Below are 23,925 nucleotides of genomic sequence, written 5' to 3' on the forward strand. Positions count from 1 at the left end.
ATTACTTTATTATTTGATAATTAAATTAAATAATTTAATTAGTCAAATAAATTAATTTATTAGTCCAAATGGAATATTGTTATATTTTTTGCTAGCATGGAGGATATAATTAATATTGTGAACACATTGAAGTTTTCTATTTGGAATAGAAAATTAAATTATATCTCCTGGTTTTAATATATATATATATATATATATATATATATATATATATATATATATATATATATATATATAAATTAAAGATTTAATTGTGAAATTAAATTAGGAATTGAATTCCTAAAGAGCACGGCAATTTGCATTCCCATTTGATATGGGATTTGTAATTTCTTTAATAGGAAAATTTAGCAAACAAAGCCCATAAAGGACTTGTCACGTACTATAGTCCATGAAGGACGTTGACGGCATCAACCCATTTAGAATGGGGATTGCAATTGTTTTCCTTAATTATTCCATAAAGTTTATTTTTGATATAAATTTTTACCCTAAATAAATTATTTACTTAACCAAATAAGAAAAGGATGCTATATAAGGGGTGACTAAGAAAATTTGGTTGAGAATAAAATCACTTAAAAATTTCAGAACAAGATTCTTTGGAAGAAATTTTTGAAACGAAGCTACCAAAAATTTTGATTGTTACTTTGTTCCGCTTTGTTACTGCGTGTTAGAATATCTATATACAATCCTACACACACTTCAAAGGTTATTGGTGGTTAGCAAAAGATTGAAAGGTGTTCCGGATTCTCACTCCCTCGTTGACGTTTCAGACCACTGTAGACCTGATAACGAGGCCACAAAGTCCATGGATGACCGAAAAGGGGAAAAGGGGCCTCTGTCTCTCAAACCTGCATGCAAAAATATCAAAGTGGAAAAAATATCAAATAGTATCAAATTACCTGAGGACAAGAAGGTTTTCTGGGGGGCAGCGGAAAAGGCGAAATATTTGTCGTTCGAATCCAGGGTTGTTGCGGATGGGCACTGTGATATAAGTTCCTTTTTAAAATTTCAGAAATTAATTCCTCTAGATATCTATGAAGAAGCGGTAAAATATTTTTATGCAAACCTTAGAATCTCAAAAGACAGTGGCGAGTTGGAAACTCTAATTCTAGGAAAAAGAGTTGTTCTTGATGATGAATTTGAGATGATATTTGGTACTAAGTTCTCTGGAAAGTTTGAGTTTTTCTCTAGTGGCTGGCCACATGATTTCGAAATTTCTTTGGAGGAGGGTAAAGTGGTTGTGTCTGAACCCTATGCTGATCTTCAGGACTTTGGTCCAACCTGTCTTGAGTTTGAAAATAGAATAATAGCACATATTGTCTTCTCCAGCATGGGGTACTCTTTCGTTGATGGAAAGTGGACAAGAAAGGAAGATTCAGAAAGTGAAGTGCTAACAAAAGTAGAGGGATTGTCAACTTCAAAGAATGAAGATGAGACTGATACTCAGGCTCAACAAGCTAGCGTATGGGTTAATCGTGAAGAAGCTATTGATAATAGAGGCAAAAAGCAGACAACAGATGTGCCGGAAACTTCAAAGAATAAAACCAAGAAAAAAAAGGGTGTGCGTGCTCTTCAAGAAGATGATGATGATATTGATAAAATTCTGGCAGAGCTTGGTGAAGGACCAACAGTCTCTGCTCCCGTTCTTTCTGAAGAAAAAATGCAGGTACAGCCTGAGTCAAAAGAAGCAGTTGAGTCTGCTGCGAAGAAGAAGAAGAAAAAGAAGGAGAAGAAGGAAAAAGAGAAAAAGGCAGCTGCAGCAGCTGTCTCGGGGATGGAGGAAGAAACAAAGAATGATACCAAAGGAAAATTGCCAGATAGAAAGCAGTCGAAGCAGGTTAAGGAGATGCAAGAGAGACTTAAAAAAATGAAGGAAGCTGAAGAAAGGAAGAAGAAGGATGAAGAGGAAAGGTTAAGGAAGGAAGAGGAAGAAAGACTTCGACTGGAAGAACTAGAAAGACTTGCAGAGGAGAAGAAGCGCTTGAAAAAGGAGAGGGAGAAGGAAAAGCTCTTGAAAAAAAAACAGGAAGGGAAATTGCTCACAGGAAAGCAAAAGGAAGAAGCTCGAAGATTAGAAGCAATGAGAAAGCAATTTCTCGCTAGTGGCTGGCCTTCGCCACTCTCAACTGAGGAGAGTAGAAAAGAGGCAACCAAACGGCCCATTTACCAAACAAAGAAGTCAAAGTCACAAGCTCAGGCTAATGGCAAAGCCAAGGAAGAGTCCTTCAAAAGAACACAAGTACAAGAAAATCAGCAGGAGATTGTCTCTGACGTTGATGCCATGGAAACTGAGGAGGTTGAGGATATGAATTCGGTAAGTATAGAGGAGAAGTCAGAAGTAGCTGATGCTGAAGAAAACGGAGTTGAGGAAGATGAGGAATGGGATGCGAAAAGTTGGGATGGTGCCGATCTTAATATTCCTGTAAAGAGTGCTTTTGAAGATGAAGAGATAGATTCAGACCCGCAACCTATCATTAAGAAAGAGATTAAGGCCACAAGGTCAGCTGTTAGTGATGCAGCGCCACTGCCGGCTGCTGCCAAGTCTGTAATTATTCCTACTCAAAGAGCTGCTCCAAGTGTTCCGACTATCCCTGAGAATGCTGGAAGTAAGAAGAGAGAGCCTGAGGTTGGGCTTTCTGAAGAAATTGGTGGCCAAAGCGAATACAATCTTCGGTCTCCTATTTGCTGTATCATGGGCCATGTTGATACTGGTAAAACCAAGCTTCTTGACTGCATACGAGGCACTAATGTTCAAGAAGGCGAAGCTGGAGGGATCACACAGCAGATAGGTGCAACTTATTTTCCGGCTGAGAATATACGCGAGAGAACTAAGGAACTGAAAGCAGATGCCAATCTGAAGGTCCCTGGATTGTTGGTCATTGACACACCTGGACATGAATCTTTCACTAATCTGCGTTCTCGAGGCTCAGGTTTATGTGATATTGCAATTTTGGTTGTAGACATTATGCACGGGTTAGAACCACAGACAATCGAGTCACTTAATCTTATAAAGATAAGGAATACAGACTTTATTATAGCTTTGAACAAGGTGAGGTTTATTAGAGGTTGATGGTTTTATTTTGAATTATAATTATATCCGTTTCTTTGTAGTTCTTATTTTGTATTACTCAATGCAGGTAGATAGGCTTTATGGATGGAAAGCGTGCCGCAATGCACCTATTGTGAAGGCGATGAAGCAGCAGTCCAAAGATGTTCAGTTTGAATTTCATGCGAGGCTTACTCAGGTTACTTATAACTGTTTTCATCTCAATTCAATGTTTCCTTTCTATGTGCAACATCATCTTAACCAGGTTGTTGCAGGTCATTACCGAGTTCAAGGAACAGGGTATAAATACAGAATTATACTATAAAAACAAAGATATGGGAAAAGGTACTTTTAGCATTGTACCAACTAGTGCAATCAGGTGTGCATTTTTTTCTTTTGCTCGGTTATGTACTTTGCACTCCTATGAGAGACTGTTTAATTTAGCTAATTAGCTTTATGACAGTGGTGAAGGGATTCCAGACTTATTGTTATTACTGGTCCAATGGACAGCAAAGACTATGGTTGAGAGACTTACATACATCAATGAAGTCCAAGTATGTTTTTCACATACCATGCATCGTCATTTTACTTGCATGTGACAATGAATATGTTATGATTAACTGTTGTCATTTTTCCAGTGTACTGTTTTGGAGTTTAAGGTCGTTGAAGGTCATGGAACAACCATTGAGGTGATATTGGTCAATGGTGTGCTCCATGAAGGAGATCAAATAGTAGTTTGTGGCATGCAGGTAACTAAGCTTCTGCTCCCTCCACTCCAATTTACTTGAATTTTTTTGATTGGGCACGAAGTTTAAAAAAAAATATAAGACTTTTGGAATTTGTGGCCCTAAACAAATAAAAAATGGTTGTATTTGTGTGGTTATAAAAGTTTCTCATTAAAGATAGAAGGATAAATTTAAGCAAAATTATTTCAAATTTAGAATTGAGACCTTCTTTTTAGAACTAGGTTTATATGAACTAAGAGAGTGAGTATATATTATTTCTATGTTAGTTCTAAGATTCCTCGGGTAATTGTATGAATGTTTCTTTTTTGTGTGTAGGGCCCTATTGTCACCTCAATCAGAGCGTTATTGACACCTGACCCAATGAAGGAACTTCGAGTAAAGGTAGGAAACTACGTGGTTCTTTATGCATTTTCAATTGGTTCCTTTTTTATTCGAGATATGCTTTAACGTCAGTTCAACTCCTTATATAATTTGACATTTGACGGTCAATATATGACCAAGCTGTTTGTCATGTTTGAACTTTGAACTATCAAAGGAAAGAGGGGAAAAAATGGAGGAGATCAGTTGGGGTACGGGGGTTAATTAATAGAATAACTGGGACCCTATTTTTTTATGAAGAGTCGGGGCCTTCCTTTTATCTTGCAATTGAATTTTTCCCCCCTGTGTGTTTCTTACAAATAGTATTGCTGGTGCAATTTTTGTGCTTTACTTGTGAAAATTTGTTGGGAGATGTTTAAACAATATTTATTTCCATCACGACTTGTTTTTCGTTTGGTACACTGGTTTAGAGGTCATGCTAGTAATATTTGGACTTGGTATCTCAAGATCTTCTTGATGCCAAACTTATAATGATTCGGCTAAATGTGGAAAATGAAACGTAGAATGTTAACTATATTGCAAATGGTTTAGCTCAAGTTAGAGATCTTCGATCCAGTATCCACTTATTCTATTTAAACTTTCAAAACTTTGGATATAAGTCTGTATGGTTTTTGAGTAAAGTGTATCTTTGCTTATGTCCTAATATGTATATTTTTCAGATCTTTTAAATTTGTAGTGCATGGCACACTAAAAAACTCTCAAGAACGAAGTCATGATGTTTAATTTCCGTATGAAGTATATATGAAGGATTTTGTTTTCTGGTAATATTCTTATTCAGGGATCATATGAGCATCATAAAGAAATCAAGGCTGCACAAGGGATAAAGATTAATGCTCAGGTAATTAACGCCATTTGCTTATAAATGCGTGTTCTTTGTTTCTTTCTGTTTTCAGGTATGTTTATTTTTGTCACATTTATAGCTTGGAACGGTTGTAGGGGAAGAAAGTTGGTGCATAGGAAAGCATGTTAAAGGATACTTTTTGCATAAAAATGATGTCTGCAATTTGAAATGGCTGTTGTTTCCGAGCTTAGGATTAGATTGTTGGGAAAAATAATAATCCCGCCCAGAAATAATATCCACGGAAAATAATAATAACACACGAGAGTAACGACACCAACTCTTTTAACGAGGTAAATACAATACCCGAGCGGAGCAATATTACCACTATAATATTACAACTTAGTAGTGTCAAGAGACTACTACAATTTTGAAAGAAATAACACTTTTTATTTAAAACACCTCACTACAATAATATTGTCACTCACTATTTATCTCACAGACACCAATCTGTGGATTACTCTCACTGCTTTGCTTCTGCTTAGCTTCTCTTTGTTTTGGTATGTATTAAATGACGCAACATCCTCCCCTATTTATAGTTGAACGAATGCTCACCAAAACCAATCAAAAATCTATTCTGTTGCGTGCTTGCCAATTTGCAAGATTGCAAATTAGTTACAACCGTCCAACTTTACAGCAACCCACTCTTCTTTATTTCAACCAATCACATCTCTTTCTTTTCTAGCAGCCCACTCTTCTTTATTTCAACCAATCACATCTCTTTCTTTTCTTTTTCCTTTTTTCTAATTGTTTATTTTATTTAGGGACTGGTCCCATAAATTTCTCCCTTAATTTTGAATTTTCTTGGTCATTCCAAGTCTTGATCTCAACCTCTGAAAATCTTCGAACTTGAGAGGCTTTGTGAAGATATCTGCAGCCTGATCATGAGACTTCACATATTTGAACTTGACTTCCTTCTTGGCAATGCATTCTTTGCTGAAGTGATACCTTGTATCTATATGCTTGCTTCGATCATGATATACCGGATTCTTGGCAAGTGTCTGTGCGGATTTGTTGTCAATACAAATCTCTGTAGCTTCAATTTGTGGCAAATTGAGCTTCTTCAATAATCTTCTCAGCCAAATAGCATGACACGTACAAGTTGTTGCTGCTATATATTCAGCTTCACAAGTCGAGAGAGTAACAATTGATTGTTTCTTTGAACTTCAAGAAATAACAGAATCACCTAAAAAAAATACAAAACCGGTTGTGCTTTTCCTATCATCAATATCTCCTGCATAATCACTATCACAAAATGCCATAAGGTTAAAATCACTATAAGAAGAATAAAATAGCCCAAAGTCAATCGTTCCTTTTAGGTAACGAAGAATTCTTCTAGCGACTTTCAAATGGGTGGAGGTAGGAGCTTCCATGAAGCGGCTTACTACTCCAACTGCAAAGAGTATATCTAGCCTGGTACAAGTCAAGTACCTCAAACTTTCCACAAGACTTTTGAAAAATGTGGGATCCACATTTTCTCCTTCATCAAACTTGGACAATTTTGTCCCATTCTCCATCGGTGTGTTCACGGGGTTGCAATCGAGCATGTTGAACTTCTTCAAGATCTCCTTCGTATAGCTTTCTTGAGATATGAAAATTCCATCCTCCATCTGCTTCACTTCTAGGCCCAGGTAGTATAACATGAGCCATACGTCTGTCATCTCGAACTCACGAGACATATCTTTCTTAAAAACTTCAAACAAACTTGGGTTATTACCCGTGAAAATAAGACCATCAACGTAAAGACAAACAAGCAAGATATCTCCATTAGTATGAACTTTAAGGTAAAGAGCATATTCATGGAGATAACGAGTAAACCCATTGTCTTGAAAATACTTGTCGATGCAACTATTCCATACTCGTGGGGCTTGCTTCAATCCATATAAAGCTTTCTTCAACCCCAACACTTTATCTTCATGGTTTTTGACCACGAAACCCAATGGTTGTTCAACATAGACTTCTTCTTCAAGATATCCATTCAAGAAGGCTGACTTGATGTCTAGTTGATGGATCTTCCACTTCATTTGCGCCGCCAAAGAGATCAGCAAACGAATCGTCTCCATGCGGGCAACAGGTGTATAGACTTCTTCATAGTCAATGCCTTAACTTTGCTTGTAGCCTTTAGCCACAAGTCGTGCCTTGTATCTCTCCACATCTCTATTAGCATTCTTCTTTGTCTTGTATACCCATTTTACTCCAATTGCGCGATGACCCTTAGGAAGAGTTGTTAACTCCCAAGTGTTGTTCTTCTCTATTGACTCAATCTCCTCCTCCATCATAGAGCTCTTGAATGCTCATTGCCCTGTGCGTTAGCTAATTTGAACTTTTTTGAGAAGAATGAGATGCAATATTGGTTGGAGAAAGAGGTGGAGTTGTATCCTGCACAAGTTCCATGGTCTCTAGTTCTTCTTCATCGCCAAAATATGGAAGAAAATCATATGAAGTTTCTTCTAGAGCTTCCCAATTCCATGCCAATTCTTCATCAAATTCAACATCACGACTCACCACCATCTTGCCGCTACTTGGGTTGTATAGCTTGTAGCCTTTTGAACTCGTATTATAGCCAACAAACACATGCTTGACACTTCGATCGTCAAGCTTTGCTCTCCCTTGATGTGGCACATGAGCATAGGCTATGCTCCCAAAGATTATCAAGTGCTTGACACTTGGATTTCTTCTATTCCATGCTTTTTGAGGAGTTTGATCTCTAACATTCCTTATTGGAGACTTGTTATTCAAATAAACTGCACAAGATACAACTTCTGGCCAAAATTCCTTGGGCATACTTTTAGCTTTTAACATATATCTAGCCATATTAAGAATCGTTCGATTCTTTCTCTCTACAATTCCATTTTGTTGGGGTGAATAAGGTACCGTTAGAAGACGACAAATTCTATGAAACTGACAGAAGTCATTAAATTCTTTTGAAGTGAATTCGCCTCCTCTATCGGACCTTAAAGCTTTTATTTCATAGCCACTTTCTTTCTTCACAAGTACTTTAAAATTTTTAAAAACAGCAAAAGCTTCAGATTTTTGGTTTAAGAAATAAACCTAAGTCTTTTTACTAAAGTCATCACTAAAAAGTAGAAAGTATTTACTTTTACCAAAGTACGGTGGATTGATTGGTCCACACACATCAGTGTGAGCAAGCTGAAGTGGTTTAGTTGATCTTGACATGACCTCCTTTGGAAAACTCCTCCTTGCATGTTTTCCAAGAAGACAAGCTTCGTACAATTGATTGGGATGGTTGATTGATGGTATCCTATGCACCATGTTCTTTTCTCTCATTGATTTGAGTGCTTCAAAATTCAAGTGCCCAAATTGCATGTGCCAATACCATGATTCATCTTGCTCATTAGCCTTCAAACATTTTGCATCAATTGTTTTAAGATTCAAAGAAAATAATCTATTCTTTGCCATATGAACTTCAGCAATTAGAATTTCACCTGAATATCTAAGCCAAAGATGTATTTTTTCATGTGGATATTATATTCCTTTTCAAGAAGTTGGCCCAAACTCAAAATATTACTTTTTAATTTTGGCACATAATAAACATCTTGAATTAGCTTGTGACTACCATCTTTACATGAGATCAGAATCGTACCTATCCCTTCAATTTGAATCTTTGAGGCTTTTCCAAAGGACGCATTACCTCTTACCGTGTTATTGATCTCCACAAACTTCTCTTTGCATCCACATAAATGATTGCTTGCTCCATTGTCCAAATACTACGAGCTGCAACCATCCTTGTCTTCTTCCTTAAGTGCCGTCAACAACGTTGACTCATATTCTTATTTCTTGTCATCAACAAGGTTCGCTTTTTCTTCAACATTGCTACGACATTCCCAAGAGTAATGGTTTTATGAAAATTATAACACTTAATTTTTGATTTTTCATACATTTGTCCATTATTTTCTTGGTAGTAGCCACGTCCTCTTCCTCTTCTTTGTCCACGGCCAGGACCTCTGAATGTTTGATGGATTTTAACTTCATTGTTGAAGTTGTTACCATTACTTCTTCCTCTTCCATGACCGCCAAGGCCCCGTCCCCGTCCATTCCCTCGATAGCTCTTTTCACCTCCATAATCCTTGAAGGATGCCTGAGTTTTAAGAAGTTGCTCCAATGACACTTCTTGTCTCCTTTTGATCTTTTCTTCGTGGGTCTATAAAGAGTCCTCCAATTTCTCAACCAGCATAGAGTCTAAATCTTTAGACTCCTTAATCGCACACACCACAAAATCAAATTGAGGTGTTAAAGTGCGAAGGATCTTTTCTACCACACGGACATCTTCTATGTCCTCCCCATATCTTCTTAATTGACTTACAATAGCCTTCACTTTTGAATAATGATCCGAAATGCATTCGGATTCTTTCATTTTAAAAACTTCAAAGTTAGCCCTTAGAGTTTGAAGTTTTACCTTCCTCACCTTGTCAATTCTTTGAAGAGAATTTTGTAAAATCTTCCAAGCTTCCTTTGAGGTGGTAACATCTACCACCTTCTCAAACATAGCATCATCCAAACATTGATGGATGAACATGAGGGCTTGTTGATCCTTCTTCCTTGTCTTTGTCAAGACATCTTTTTCATTTTGAGGCAGAGCTCCCTCACTATCGGGTTTTGCATACCCTCTATCTACGATTTCCCACACATCCTGGGAGCAAAGAATGACTTTCATACGTAGACATCATTTCTCATATTACTTTTGTGAGACGGGGGTACTGAAAAGACAGCATACCATTATTTGCCATGGCTCTAATACCACGTTGTTGGGAAAAATAATAATTTCGCCCAGAAATAATATCCGTGAAAAATAATAATAACACACGAGAGTAACAACGACCCCAACTCTTTTAACGAGGTAAATACAATACCCGAGCGGGGCAATGTTATCACTATAATATTACAACTTAGTAGTGTCAAGAGACTACTACAATTTTGAAAGAAATAACACTCTTTATTTAAAACATCTCACTACAATAATATTGCAACTCACTATTTATCTCACAAACACCAATCTGTGGATTACTCTCACTGCTTTGCTTTCTGCTTAGCTTCTCTTTGTTTTGGTGTGTATTAAATGAGGCAACATCCTCCCTTATTTATAGTTGAACGAATGCTCATCAAAACCAATTAAAAATCTATTCGGTTGCCTACTTGCCAATTTGCAAGATTGCAAATTGGTTACAACCATCCAAGTTTACAGCAACTCACTCTTCTTTATTTCAACTAATCACGTCTGTTTCTTTTCTAACAGCTCACTCTTCTTTATTTCAACTAATCACGTTTGTTTCTTTTCTAGCAGCTTACTCATAATTTCTCATAATTATCTTTTGTGAGACGGGGGTACTGAAAAGAGAGCGTACCATTATTTGCCATGACTCTGATACCACGTTGTTGGAAAAAATAATAATTTTGCCCAGAAATAATATCCATGAAAAATAATAATAACACACGAGAGTAACAACGATACCAACTCTTTTAACGAGGTAAATACAATACCCGAGCGGGACAATGTTATCACTATAATGTTACAACTTAGTAGTGTCAAGAGACTACTACAATTTTGAAAGAAATAATACTCTTTATTTAAAACATATCACTACAATAATATTATAACTCACTATTTATCTCACAGACACCAATCTGTGGATTACTCTCATTGCTTTGCTTTCTGCTTAGCTTCTCTTTATTTTGGTGTGTATTAAATGAGGCAACATCCTCCCCTATTTATAGTTGAACGAATGCTCACCAAAACCAATTAAAAATTTATTCGGTTGCCTACTTGCCAATTTGCAAGATTACAAATTGGTTACAACCGTCCAAGTTTACAGCAGCTCACTCTTCTTTATTTCAACTAATCACGTGTGTTTCTTTTCTAGCAGCCCACTCTTCTTTATTTCAACCAATCACATCTCTTTCTTTTCTTTTTCCTTTTTTCTAATTGTTTATTTTATTTAGGGACTGGTCCCACATAGATGATGTTATATTTTGGAGCCCAAGTTTCTTTCCTTTTTTAAAAAGAAAAAAAAATGACATTTCCCCCCTTGGATAATCTTGGGAGGTGATAGCGATTGCAATAGCAGAAGAATATTCATATTATAATTCCTGGGTTTTCAATTAATACGAAAATACTGTGTGACAACAATCAATACAATAAGCAACGAAAGGAGTTGGGTAAAGTGAACACATGAAACGAACGGTATATTAAATCGAATACCTTAATATATAATGAAGAAACCTATGAAACTCAACCTAGCTAAATCCTACTGATCTCATTCTTGTGCAGGGGCTTGAGCATGCGATTGCTGGCGCTAATTTATATGTTGTGGGGCCCGATGATGACGTGGAGGACATCATAGAAGCAGCTATGGAAGATATGAGGTCGGTGATGAGCAGGATCAGTAAATGCGGGGAGGGCGTTTACGTTCAAGCTTCTACGCTCGGATCATTAGAAGCTTTACTTGAATTCTTGAAAACCCCTGAAGTAAGCATACCTGTCAGTGGAATTGGCATAGGCAACGTGCACAAAAAGGATGTCATGAAAGCTAGTGTCATGCTTGAGAAGAAGAAAGAGTATGCAACAATCTTGGCCTTTGATGTGACAGTAATACAAGAAGCTAGGGAACTTGCAGATGAAGTCGGTGTCAAAATATTTACCGCTGATATTATTTATCACCTATTCGATCAGTTTAAGTCCTATATTGACAACCTCAAGGAAGAGAAAAAGAAGGAAGTTGCTGAAGAAGTAGTATTCCCCTGTGTGCTCAAGATCATACCTAATTGTGTCTTCAACAACAAGGATCCAATTGTTTTAGGAGTTGAAGTTCTTCAGGGCATTGCCAAGGTATTAATTAAATATTGCTTCTTTATATGGTTCAGGACTCTCGTTCATCAAACCCGCACACAAATAATAATAAAAATCTGAAAATCTTATTTTTAAAAAAAATATTAGCTTGTCCATGAGATGTGGTTATATCAGTAGGCAAATCTGAACAAAGACTAAGCGATTTATATGTGTTCTCTGAATTGATATACTTCCATTGGGTTGGCAAAGGGATCTTGCATGCGTACATTTATATCGGTTTCTCTGCATTTATGATATTTTTCTTATCAATCTTCATTCTTAGAACGTAGACATTTTTTAATGTTCTAGTCCTCATTGTGGTTAACTTAATGTGAATAGGTCGGGACTCCAATATGCATTCGACAGAGTCTCGTAGATATTGGTCGAATTGCATCCATAAAGAATAACGATAAGCCTGTTGACTCTGCAAAGAAAGGCCAGAAGGTGTCTATAAAGGTATGAAGCTACATGTTGGTTCATATTTATCTGCGTAAAGAATGTGAGCAGCAATTGATCAAATATTTATGCACATGACTTGGCCTTAAATTGCAGATAGTTGGGTCTAACACCGAGGAGCAACAGAAGATGTTTGGCAGGCATTTTGAAATCGAAGATGCGCTTGTTAGCAAAATCTCAAGAAGATCTATTGACATTCTCAAGGCCAACTTCCGGGTACGTAAAATTACTTTATTTCATGTGAATTAACACTCGATTGTTGTTCCCCTTTGTTCGGGCTGACTTTCAGATGCAACTTTACAGAATGATTTGTCCGTTGAAGATTGGAAGCTAGTTCTGATACTGAAGGCCTTATTCAAGATACAGTGAGACTACTTCTCAAAGCTTTTTTGCAAGTAGCTATTTTACTTGCGAGCGGTGATTTCAAAGATAAACATGTATTTATTCCAAGTATACCATTATTATCATCGGAGGATGAAAAATTACCTATCTATTTATATCTATATATTAAAAGCACGAAGGCCCTTAACGAAATGTCGTTCGCCTTTTTTACCCTTTAAAAATAGATTTTACATTGGACAAAATTATAATTTAAGTTATTTTCCTAATATTTAGAACATTAAAATCAACTAAACTTTGAATATTAAATCTTTCCTTGTTTAAAATATTATTATAGATTCTTAATATTTAAGACATTAAAATCACTTAAGATTTACCTTTCATAAATTCTTTCCTAATTGAGGTAGCTAACACAAGTATAATTGGTAGTACTAAAAATTAGAAAAACATTAAGGCTAAACGTTAGCTTACTTGTCAAAAAGACACGTAAAAAAATAATCTTTGAGCATAAAATTTTTATTTCAAATAACTATAATTCTTTAATGTTGTTTTTCTTAATATTTACTCCATAATATCTTGAGCTTTACTGAAATTTTGTTTATTAAATTCTCTGTATTTGAATTAAGTCCTTATATTTAGGATTCTGAAATTAATTAAAATTTATCAAGAATTAATTAAAATTTAATCTTCTGTAAATTTTGTTCTTATTTGAATAGTGTATAATAATCATATAAATTCCTTCCGAGCTCACTTTGAACTTTATATATGCACTATAATACTTTTTTTATATTACATTTGTACTCCTTTCCTTCACTAGCTTGCTTTAGTATCCCTTTTTAGTATTTTCTTTTTATTGCACTTTGGTTTTTGTATTCATTTGACATTAGTAAATTATTAGTTACATATTGATATATTTTAAATACTACCCTTCAATATTATATAAATTTTCAAGGGTAATCTGTTATTTCTCAAACCGGAAAGAAAGCATAATAACTTGTGAAATTGAAATTATGACATTATAAAGTGGGAACAAGTTATAAATTGGATTATTGACTAATGATTGAGAATTTTTATGAGACAGTTTCTTTCTTGAATGAGTTAGTTATACACTATCAACATTCATAATCATCCTCATAAACTTACACTTTTATTTTATATATCACGACCCAATTTCCTCTCCGTGTGACGTCGTAACGACACCTAGTCTCTACAACTAGGTAAGCTTAATATTTTTGCGGAATAATAAAATAAAAATATAAATTTAACCAACTATTCAAAAAAATAAACACAACAAATTTCAAAACCCGGAACATTGTGAATCATAAACTACAGAAGGAAAAATCTAGTGTCTCTATACATCAGAATCTAACAAGGAAAATACAGAAGATAATGGACATGAGAAAGAGTAGAAGGGGACTCCGAGGTCTGTGGACGTGACAGATATACCTTGAAGTCTACAAAGCTGTCCCGGCTCACTGATAGTGCGACTGATAAGGTGCACCTGGATCTGCACACGAAAAATATGTGCAGATAGTAGCACGAGTACACCACAATCGGTACCCAGTAAGTGCCAAGCCTAACCTCGGTCGAGTAGTGACGAGGACAGGTCAGGGACCTACTGGTAAATATATAATATAACAATATAGAGTGTAATACCGCAATAAAATAAAGCCTGAAATTTAACAGCAATGAAATCATAAAAGCTAACAGCTTAGTACACAGAAACATAACAGGGGATCTCTCGAGATACCGTCTCGTAGTCCCAAACGTAAATGTGCAGGGGGATCTCCCGAAATACCATTCCGTAGTCCCAAAGTAAATATGCAAGACAAGGGGGATCTCCCGGAATACCGTTCCTTAGTCCCAAAGTAAATATGCAGTACAGGGGGATCTCCCGGAATACCGTTCCGTAATCCCAAAGTAAATATGCAGTTCAGGGGAATCTCCCGGAATACCGTTCCGTAGTCCCAAAGTAAATATGCAGTTCAGGGGGATCTCCCGGAATACCGTTCCGTAGTCCCAAAGTAAATATGTAGCGCAAACAATAGACATACAACTACATTACAAAATGTTACGATTTAGATTAAGTACCAGTTAAGGAAGAAGCAGGAAATTCACTAAGCATGCTGCACAGAATTCACATAAATAATTAAGACACGTAGACATGTTGTATTAGACTAAACATGATAGCTACACATATTGGAACAACTCAATTAAGAATGAAAATAGATTAATACTCATTAAAATGGTATAACTCAAAATAACAAGAAAACATGTTGTTGCTCAGTAAGAAAATCGGGTTTTACCACAACTAGACCGTGTACGTACTCGTCACCTCATGTACACGGCGCTCACATATCACAATAGTTCCAAATCTTAAGGGGATTTCCCCCACACAAATTAGGCAAGCTACTTACCTCGAACCAAGCTCAATTAATCGGTCACAATACCTTTCCCACGAATATCCGACTTCGAATGGCCCAAATCTAGCCAAAAGCAATTACGTATCATAAATACAACAATAATAGACTCATCTAATTTACAAAATCAACATTTTAACGAAAATTTCGAAATTAACTCAAAAATTGCTCGTGGGCCCCACGACTCAGAATCGGGCAAAAGTCACAAAATACAAACACACATTCACTCACGAGTTCACTCGTACCAAAATTCACCAAATCCGATGTCTAAATCCCAATCAAAACTCAGAATTTCGTTTAGGGAACTTTTCCCCCATTTTCCCAACTTTTCAATCCAAAACCGAAATTAAATGAAGAAAACAACTATAGATTAATGAAATACAACTAAAAACGAGTTAGGAATCGTTACCCCAAAGCTCTCTCTCAAAATCCCTCAAAGTATCGCCAATATCCGAGCTCCCAAGTCCAAAAATGGAGAAATGACTCAAGCCCTCGAAATTCTCTCTTTTCTGCCGAGCGAACTCGCTTCTGCGCGCCCAGAACTGCGCCTGTGGTACCGCTTCTGCATCTAGGACGCCGCACCTGCGAGTTTTCACAAAACTCCAGAGCCTGCACCTGCGCGCCTAAGTACGCACCTGCGGATGCGCTTCTGCGCTCAATCGTCCGCTTCTGCGGAACCTTGGGTCCTTCTCATCTTCGCATCTGCGACTACCCTTCCGCAGATGCGGCTCCGCTCCTGCGGCCCACTCGTCGCATCATATATTCCTTAATCCCCGACCTAAAAGCGCACCTGCGATCCCAGCCTCGCTTCTGCGAGGCCGCACCTGCGGACTTCCCACCGCAGGTGCGAAAACACCAGAACCAACAACTTCAAAATTCTTCTACAGTCCAAGCTTTCACCCGTTAAGCACCCGAAACTCATCCGAGGCCCTCGGGACCTCGACCAAACATACCAACCAATCATAATATACCATATGAACTAAGTCGAGCCTTCAAATCACCTAAACTAACGCTAAAATCATAAATCATCCTCCGATTTTAACTTAAAGAACTTGAAACTTCTAAATTCGACAACCGACGCCGAAACCAACCAAACCACGTCCGATTGAACCCAAATTTTGCACACAAGTCATATTCAATATTACGGACCTATTCTAACTTCTGGAATCAGAAAATGACTCCGATATCAAAAATTCCACTACCGACCCAAAACTCCAAAAATTCGACTTTCGCCAATTCAAGCCTAAATGAGCTACGGACCTCCAAAACATAATCCGGACATGCCCCCAAGTCCAAAATCACCTAACGGAGCTAATAGAACCGACGGAACTCCATTCCAAAGTCGTCTTCACACAGTTCTGACTACGGTAAAAAATTCTAAGAATTAAGCTCTCGTTTTAGGGACTAAGTATCCCAAATCATTTCAAAAACCAAAACGAAACCTCCCGGCAAGTCACAATAGCAGAAATAGATATGGGAGAAGCAGTAAATAGGGGATTGGGGCTATTACTCTCAAAATGACCAGCTGGGTCGTTACATCCTTCCCCTCTAAAAATAATCGTTCATCCTCGAACGAGCATAAAGACATACCTGAAGTGGTGAAAAGGTGAGGGTAACGGCTGCGCATAACATGCTCGGTCTCCCAAGTCGCCTCCTCGACCTGTTATCCTCTCCAATAAACCTTCATGGAAGCAATGTTCTTTGATATTAGCTTTCTTACCTGCCTGTCCAAAATAGCCACTGGCTCCTCAACATAAGATAGATCCTTGTCCAACTGGACTGAGCTGAAATCCAACACATAAGACGGATCGTCGTGATACTTCCGGAGCATAGAAACATGAAATACCGGATGAACTCCTGCTAGACTGGGAGGCAAGGCAAGATCATAAGCAACCTCCCCAACTCGACGCAACACCTCAAATGGACCAATGAACCTTGGGCTCATCTTGCCCTTCTTTCCAAACCTCATAATGCCCTTCATAGGTGAAACCCGGAGCAAGACTCGCTCTCCAACCATGAATGCCACATCGCGAACCTTCCGATCCGCATAACTCTTCTATCTGGACTGGGCTGTGCGAAGTCTATCCTGAATCACCTTCACCTTTTCCAAGGCATCATGAACCAAGTCCGTATCCAATAATCTAGCCTCGCTGGGATCGAACCAACCCACTGGGGACCGACACCGCCTACCATACAGAGCCTCATACGGTACCATCTGAATGCTGGACTGATAACTGTTGTTGTAAGCAAACTCCGCAAGTGGCAAGAGTTGGTCCCAAGCACCTCCAAAATCTATCACACACGCACGGAGCATATCCTCTAATATCTGAATAGTGTGCTCGGACTGCCCGTCTGTCCGAGGGTGAAATATTGTGCTCAACTCCACCCGAGTACCCAACTCATGCTGTACAGCTCTCCAGAACCGTGATGTAAATTACGTACCTCGGTCAGAGATAATAGATACCGGTACGCCATGAAGCCTGACGATCTCACGGATATAGATTCGAGCTAGCTGCTCGGAAGAATAGGTAGTCATCACAGGAATGAAATGAGTGGACTTGGTCAACTTATCCACAATCACTCAAACTGCATCAAACCTCTGCTGAGTCCGTGGGAGTCCAACCATGAAATCCATAGTGATCCGCTCCCATTTCCACTCCGAAATCTCTAACTTCTAAAGAAATCCACCTGGTCGCTGATGCTCATATTTTACCTGCTGGCAATTCAGACATCGAGCCACATATTCTACTATGTTCTTCTTCATTCTCCTCCACCAGTAATGTTGTTTCAAGTCCTGATACATCTTTGCGGCACCCGGATGAATAGAGTACCGCAAACTGTGAGCCTCCTAGAGAAGCAACTCATGCAAACCATCTACATTGGGCACACATAGGCTACCCTGCATCCTCAATGCACCATCATCTCCAATAGTGACCTCCTTAGCATCACTGTGCTGGATCGTGTCCTTAAGGACAAATAGATGGGCGTCATCATACTGACGCTCCCTGATACGATCATAAAGAGAAGACCGAGAGACCACACAAGCCAATACTCGACTTGGCTCAGAAATATCCACTCTCAAAAAACTGACTGGCTAAGGCCTGAACATCCAACGCCAATGGTCTCTCTGCTACTGGTAGATATGCTAAACTCCCCAAACTCTCTGCCCGACGACTCAAAGCATCGGTCACCACATTGGCCTTCCCAGGGTAGTACAAAATAGTGATATCATAATCCTTAAGCAACTACAATAACCTCCGCTGACGTAAGTTAAGATCCTTCTGCTTAAATAGATGCTGCAACCGATGATCGATGTAAATCTCACAAGGAACACCGTACAAATAATGCTGCCATATCTTCAAGGCATGAACAATAGCTGCTAACTCAAGGTCGTGGACATGATAGTTCTTTTCGTGAACCTTCAGCTGTCTGGATGCGTAGGCAATCACCCTACCGTCCTGCATCAACACCGCACCGAGACCAATCTGCGATGCATCACAATATACAGTATAATACGTCGAACCTGTAGGCAATACCAATACTGAGGCTGTAGTCAAAGCTGTCTTGAGCTTCTGAAAGCTCTCCTCACATTCCTCTGTCCACCTGAACTGAGCACCCTTCTGGGCCAGCCTGGTCATAGGTGCTGCAATAGACGAGAAACCCTTTACAAATCGACGGTAATACCCCGCCAAACAAAGAAAACTCCAGATCTCTGTAGTTGAGGATGGTCTGGGCCAATTTTGCACTGCTTCAATCTTCCTTGGATCCACCTGGATCCCATCACTCGATACTATATGACCCAAGAATGCCACTGAGTGTAGCCAAAACTCACACTTTAAAATTTTTACATATAACTTCATTTCTCTCAAGGTCTGAAGTACAGTCCTCAGATGCTGCTCATGATCCTCCCGACTCCAGGAGTATACCAGAATGTCGTCAATAAATACAATGACGAATAAGTCAAGATAGGGCCGGAACACACTGTGCATCAAGTGCATAAAAGATGTTGGGGCATTAGTCAGCCCAAAAGACATCACAAGAAACTCAAAGTGACCATATCTGGTCCTGAAAGCAGTCTTTAGGATATCTGGCTCCCGAATCTTCAACTAATGATAACTTGAACGTAAGTCAATCTTGGAAAACACTCTAGCACCCTGTAATTGATCAAATAAGTCATCAATACGAGGCAATGGATACATGTTCTTCACTGTGACTTTGTTCAACTGGCGGTAATTAATACACATCCGCATAGAACCATCCTTCTTCTTCACAAATAAGACAGGAGCACCCCAAGGTGACACACTGGGCTGAATGAAGCCCTTATCAAGCAATTCCTGTAATTGCTCCTTCAACTCCTTTAACTCATAAGGATCCATACGATATGGAGGAGTAGATATTTGATGAGTGCCCGGCAACAAGTCAATGCCAAAATCAATATCTCTGTCAGGCGGCATGCTCGAAAGATCAGCTGGAAAAATATTTGGAAAATCCCTCACTACTGGAATTGACTCGATTGTAGGGGTATCAATACTGACATCTCTGACATAAGCTAGATACACGTCACACCCCTTCTCAACCATTCGTTGATCTTTAAGAAAAGAAACAACTCTACTGGGAGTATACTCTAAGGTACCTCTCCACTCTAATCACGGTAAACCTGGCATAGCCAGCGTCACGGTCTTAGCGTGACAATCAAGAATAGCATAATGGGGCGACAACCACTCTATGCCCAAAATAATATCAAAGTCCACCATGCTGAGAAATAATAAATCGGCTCTGGTCTCAAAACCACTAAGAGCAATCAAACACGACCAATACACGCGGTCCACAACAAGAGAATTTCCCACATGAGTAGACACATAAATAGGGGAACTCAAATAATCCCGAGATACGCCCAAATACGGGGCAAAATAAGAGGACACGTAAGAATATGTAGAGTCCGGGTCAAATAATACTGATGCATCTCTATGACAGACCGGAACAATACATGTAATGACAGAATCAGAAGCAATTGCCTCTGTACGAGCAGGAAGTGCATAATATCTGGCCTGGCCTCCCTCTCTAGGGCGAACTCTACCTCCCCGACCTCCACCTCGAGCTGGCTGAGCAGGTGGGGTGGCAACTGGTGTTGTAATCATAGCTTGAGGACCCGGTGGAGCACGTTGTGCCTGAGAAGTCTGTGGAGGTGCACCCCTCCTAATCCTGGGGCAATCCCTCACCACATGGAGAGTGTTGCCACACTCAAAACAAGATTTGGGAGGGCGTGGCTACTGTGACTAGCTCGTGTCAGATCTGCTGGACTCGCCGCTAGGAACACCCCGTGCAGGAGGCACACTAGATACTCGCGGTGCATAATAAGGCTCCTAGGATCTAGAAGGAGTTGGAACACCGCTGGCAGCTGGAAGAGCTAAATGAACGGGGCGACTCACATAACCTCTACCATGGCGAGCTGCTGGGGCACGAGCTCCAGAATAATAACCAGCCTCTCGAGACCACTTGGCCTCCCTCTCCTCTCTATCCCGGGCAAACATGCCCTCAAATATCCTGGAAATACTCACAACCTGCTGATAAGAAATATCCATCTCCAATTCCCTGGCCATACTACTCCGAATGCTGGGATGGAGTCCCTCAATAAATCATCGAACCCTCTCTCGATTTGTGGCAACTAAGGCTGGTGCATGTCGGGCCAAATCACTGAAGCGAACTGCATACTCTGACACAGTCATAGCACCCTGGCGCAGCTGCTCAAACTCCGCGCGTCATGAGTCCTTGAGGCTCTAAGGGACATACTCTCTCAAAAATATGTCCGAGAACTGAGTCCATGTAAGTGAAGCTGCCTCAGCCGGACTACTCAGCTCATAAGCACGCCACCACTGATAGGCTGCTCCTCTAAGCTGTAATATAGTAAAAGAAACCCCGCTCATTTCCGCTACGCCCATAGTACGGAGAATACGATGACACTCCTCCAGAAAACCCTGAGCATTATCTGTAGCCAATCCGCTGAAAGTAGGTGGGTGGTACTTCTTGTACCTCTCAAGTCTGAGCTGCTCCACCTCAGAAGCTGTTGCCCTAACCTCGGGCTGAGCTGGAGCTACTGGCTGCATTGGTACAACCTCTAGAACCTGGTAAACCTGAACCCGCTGCTCTGGAGTACCGGCGACGGGAGTCTGTGCTCCTCCCCCGGCCTGAGATGTGGCAGGGGTAAGTGGAATCAATCCAGCCTGAGGTAAGGTGCTGAACATGCTCAGAAACTGGGCTAGAGTCTCCTGGACGGCTGGTGCAACAACAGGTATCTCAGGTGTCTGCCCTCCAGCTGGAGCTACTGGGGACTCCTCTGTAGCAGCTCGTGCCGGTGCTCTGGCTGCACCACGTTGACATCCTCAGCCTCTACCCTGGCCCCGGTCTCTCACGGCTCTAGCAGGGGGCATGGGTGCCTGGTCATCAGATCCGCTTGTACGTGTCCTCACCATCTGGGAGAGAATAGAATACAGAAGTTTAGAATTTTTGAAGTCAACAAATATTTTGCACGACAAGGAATCAAAGTAGTGAAATTTTCCTAACAGTTCCATAGCCTCCCGAAGATAAGTACAGACATCTCCGTGCCGATCCGTGAGACTTTATGAAACCGGTTTGTGACTCACGACACCTATGAACCTAGAGCTCTCATACCAACTTGTCACAATCCAATTTCCTCTCCGTGTGACGTCGTGACGACATCTAGTCTCTACAACTAGGTAAGCCTAATATTTTTGCGGAATAATGAAATAAAAATATAAATTTAACCAACTATTCAAAAAAAAAAAAACAACAAATCCCAAAACACTGAACATCGTGAATCATAAACTACAGAAGAAAAAATCTAGTGTCTCTATACATCAGAATCTTCCAAGGAAAATACAGAAGATAATAGACATGAGAAAGAGTAAAGGGGACTCCGAGGTCTGCGGACACAGCAAATATACCTTGAAGTCTCCAAAGCTGTCCCGACTCACTGATAGTGCGACTGATAAGGTGCACCTGGATCTGCACACGAAAAACATGTGTAGAGAGCAGCATGAGTACACCACAATCGGTACCCAGTAAGTGTCAAGCCTAACCTCGGTCGAGTAGTGATGAGGTCAGGTTTGGGCCCTACTGGTAAATATATAATAAAACAATATAGAATGTAATACCACAATAAAATAAAGGCTGGAATTTAAGACCAATGAAATCATAGAAGGTAATAGCTCAGTACACAAAACACAACAGGGGATCTCCCGAGATACCGTCTCGTAGTCCCAAACGTAAATGTGCAGGGGGATCTCCCGGAATGCCGTTCTGTTGTCCCAAAGTAAATATGCAAGACATGGGGGGATCTCCCGAAATACCGTTCCGTAGTCACAAAGTAAATATGCAGTACATGGGGATCTCTCGGAATACCGTTCTGTAGTCCCAAAGTAAATATGCAGTTCAGGGGGATCTCTCGAAATACCGTTCCTTAGTCCCAAAGTAAATATGCAGTGTGAACAATAAAAATACAACTACATCACAAAATCTTACGATTTAGACTAAGTACCAGTCAAGGAAAAAAAAGGAAATTCACTAAGCATGTTGCACAGAATTCACATAAAAAATTAAGACACGTAGACATGTTGTATTAGACAAAACATGATAGCTACACATATTGGAATAACTCAATTAAGAATGAAAATAGATTAATATTCATTAAAATGGTATAACTCAAAATAACAAGAAAACATGTTGCTGCTCAGTAAGAAAATCGGGTTTTACCACAACTAGCCCGTGTACGTACTCGTCACCTCACGTACACGGTGCTCACATATCACAATAGTTCCAAATCTTAAGGGGATTTTCCCTACACAAAGTTAGGCAAACCACTTACCTCGAACCAAGCTCAATCAATCGGTCACAATACCTTTTCCACGAATATCCGACTCCGAATGGCCCAAATCTAGCCAAAAGAAATTATGTATCATAAATACAACAATAATGGACTCATCTAATTAACGAAATCAACATTTTAACGAAAATTCCGAAATTAACTCAAAAATCGCCTGTGGGCCCCACATCTCGGAATCAGATAAAAGTCACAAAATACAAACACTCATTCACTCACGAGTTTACTCGTACCAAAATTCACCAAATTCGATGTCTAAATCTCAATCAAAACTCAGAATTTAGTTTAGGGAACTTTTCCCCCATTTTCCCCAACTTTTCAATTCAAAACCGAAATTAAATGGAGAAAACAACTATAGATTAATGAAATACAACCAAAAACGAGTTAGGAATCGTTTTCCCAAAGCCCTCTCTAAAAATACCTCAAAGAATCGCCACTTTCCGAGCTCCCAAGTCCAAAAATGGATAAATGACACAAGCCCTTGAAACTCTCTCTTTTCTATCCAGCGAACTCGCTTCTGCGAGCCCAGAACCGCACCTGCGGTACCGCTTCTGCGGCTAGGATGTCGCACCTGCGAGTTTTCATAAAACTCCAGAGCTCTCACCTGCGCGCCTAAGTCCGCACCTGCGGATGCGCTTCTGTGCTCAATCGTCCGATTTTGCGGAACCTTGGGTCCTTCTCATCTGCGCATCTGCGACTGCCCTTCCGCAGATGCGGCTCCGCTCCTGCGGCTCACTCGTAGCATCTGCGACCACTGACTCCCCGGTCTAAAAGCGCACCTGCGATCCCAACCTCTCTTCTATGAGCCCGCACCTGCGGACTTCCCACCGCAGGTGCGAAAAAAGTCCGCAGGTGCGAAAATACCAGAACCAGAACTTCAAAATTCTTCTAAGTTCAAGCTTTTACTCGTTAAGCACCTGAAACTCACCTGAGGCCCCCGGGATCTCGACCAAACATACCAACC

The 23,925-nt window shown here is 39.7% G+C and overlaps 1 protein-coding gene across 1 annotated transcript; it reads left to right on the forward strand.

Annotated features, from left to right (window-relative positions):
- Positions 1-567: 567 nt before the first annotated feature.
- Positions 568-12,796, forward strand: LOC104085790 (eukaryotic translation initiation factor 5B-like). Its single transcript, XM_070187646.1, has 11 exons — positions 568-3,046; positions 3,135-3,242; positions 3,319-3,422; positions 3,507-3,597; positions 3,682-3,792; positions 4,105-4,170; positions 4,946-5,005; positions 11,292-11,849; positions 12,189-12,305; positions 12,402-12,521; positions 12,609-12,796. The coding sequence occupies exons 1-11, from the start codon at positions 803-805 to the stop codon at positions 12,672-12,674; spliced, it is 3,645 nt and encodes a 1,214-aa protein (XP_070043747.1). The 5' UTR covers positions 568-802; the 3' UTR covers positions 12,675-12,796.
- The last annotated feature ends 11,129 nt before the right edge of the window (positions 12,797-23,925 follow it).

This window comes from Nicotiana tomentosiformis, chromosome 10 (assembly GCF_000390325.3).
Source record: "Nicotiana tomentosiformis chromosome 10, ASM39032v3, whole genome shotgun sequence".
In the NCBI taxonomy this organism is placed as follows: domain Eukaryota; kingdom Viridiplantae; phylum Streptophyta; class Magnoliopsida; order Solanales; family Solanaceae; genus Nicotiana; species Nicotiana tomentosiformis.

What these genes read in the sequence shown, in the direction of transcription:
- LOC104085790 (XM_070187646.1), top strand. Translation starts at nt 803, where the DNA reads ATGGATGACCGAAAAGGGGAAAAGGGGCCTCTGTCTCTCAAACCTGCA. An exon ending in TTATTATAGCTTTGAACAAG is followed by an intron (nt 3,047 to 3,134) that starts GTGAGGTTTATT and finishes TACTCAATGCAG; the next exon opens with GTAGATAGGCTTTATGGATG. An exon ending in TTCATGCGAGGCTTACTCAG is followed by an intron (nt 3,243 to 3,318) that starts GTTACTTATAAC and finishes AGGTTGTTGCAG; the next exon opens with GTCATTACCGAGTTCAAGGA.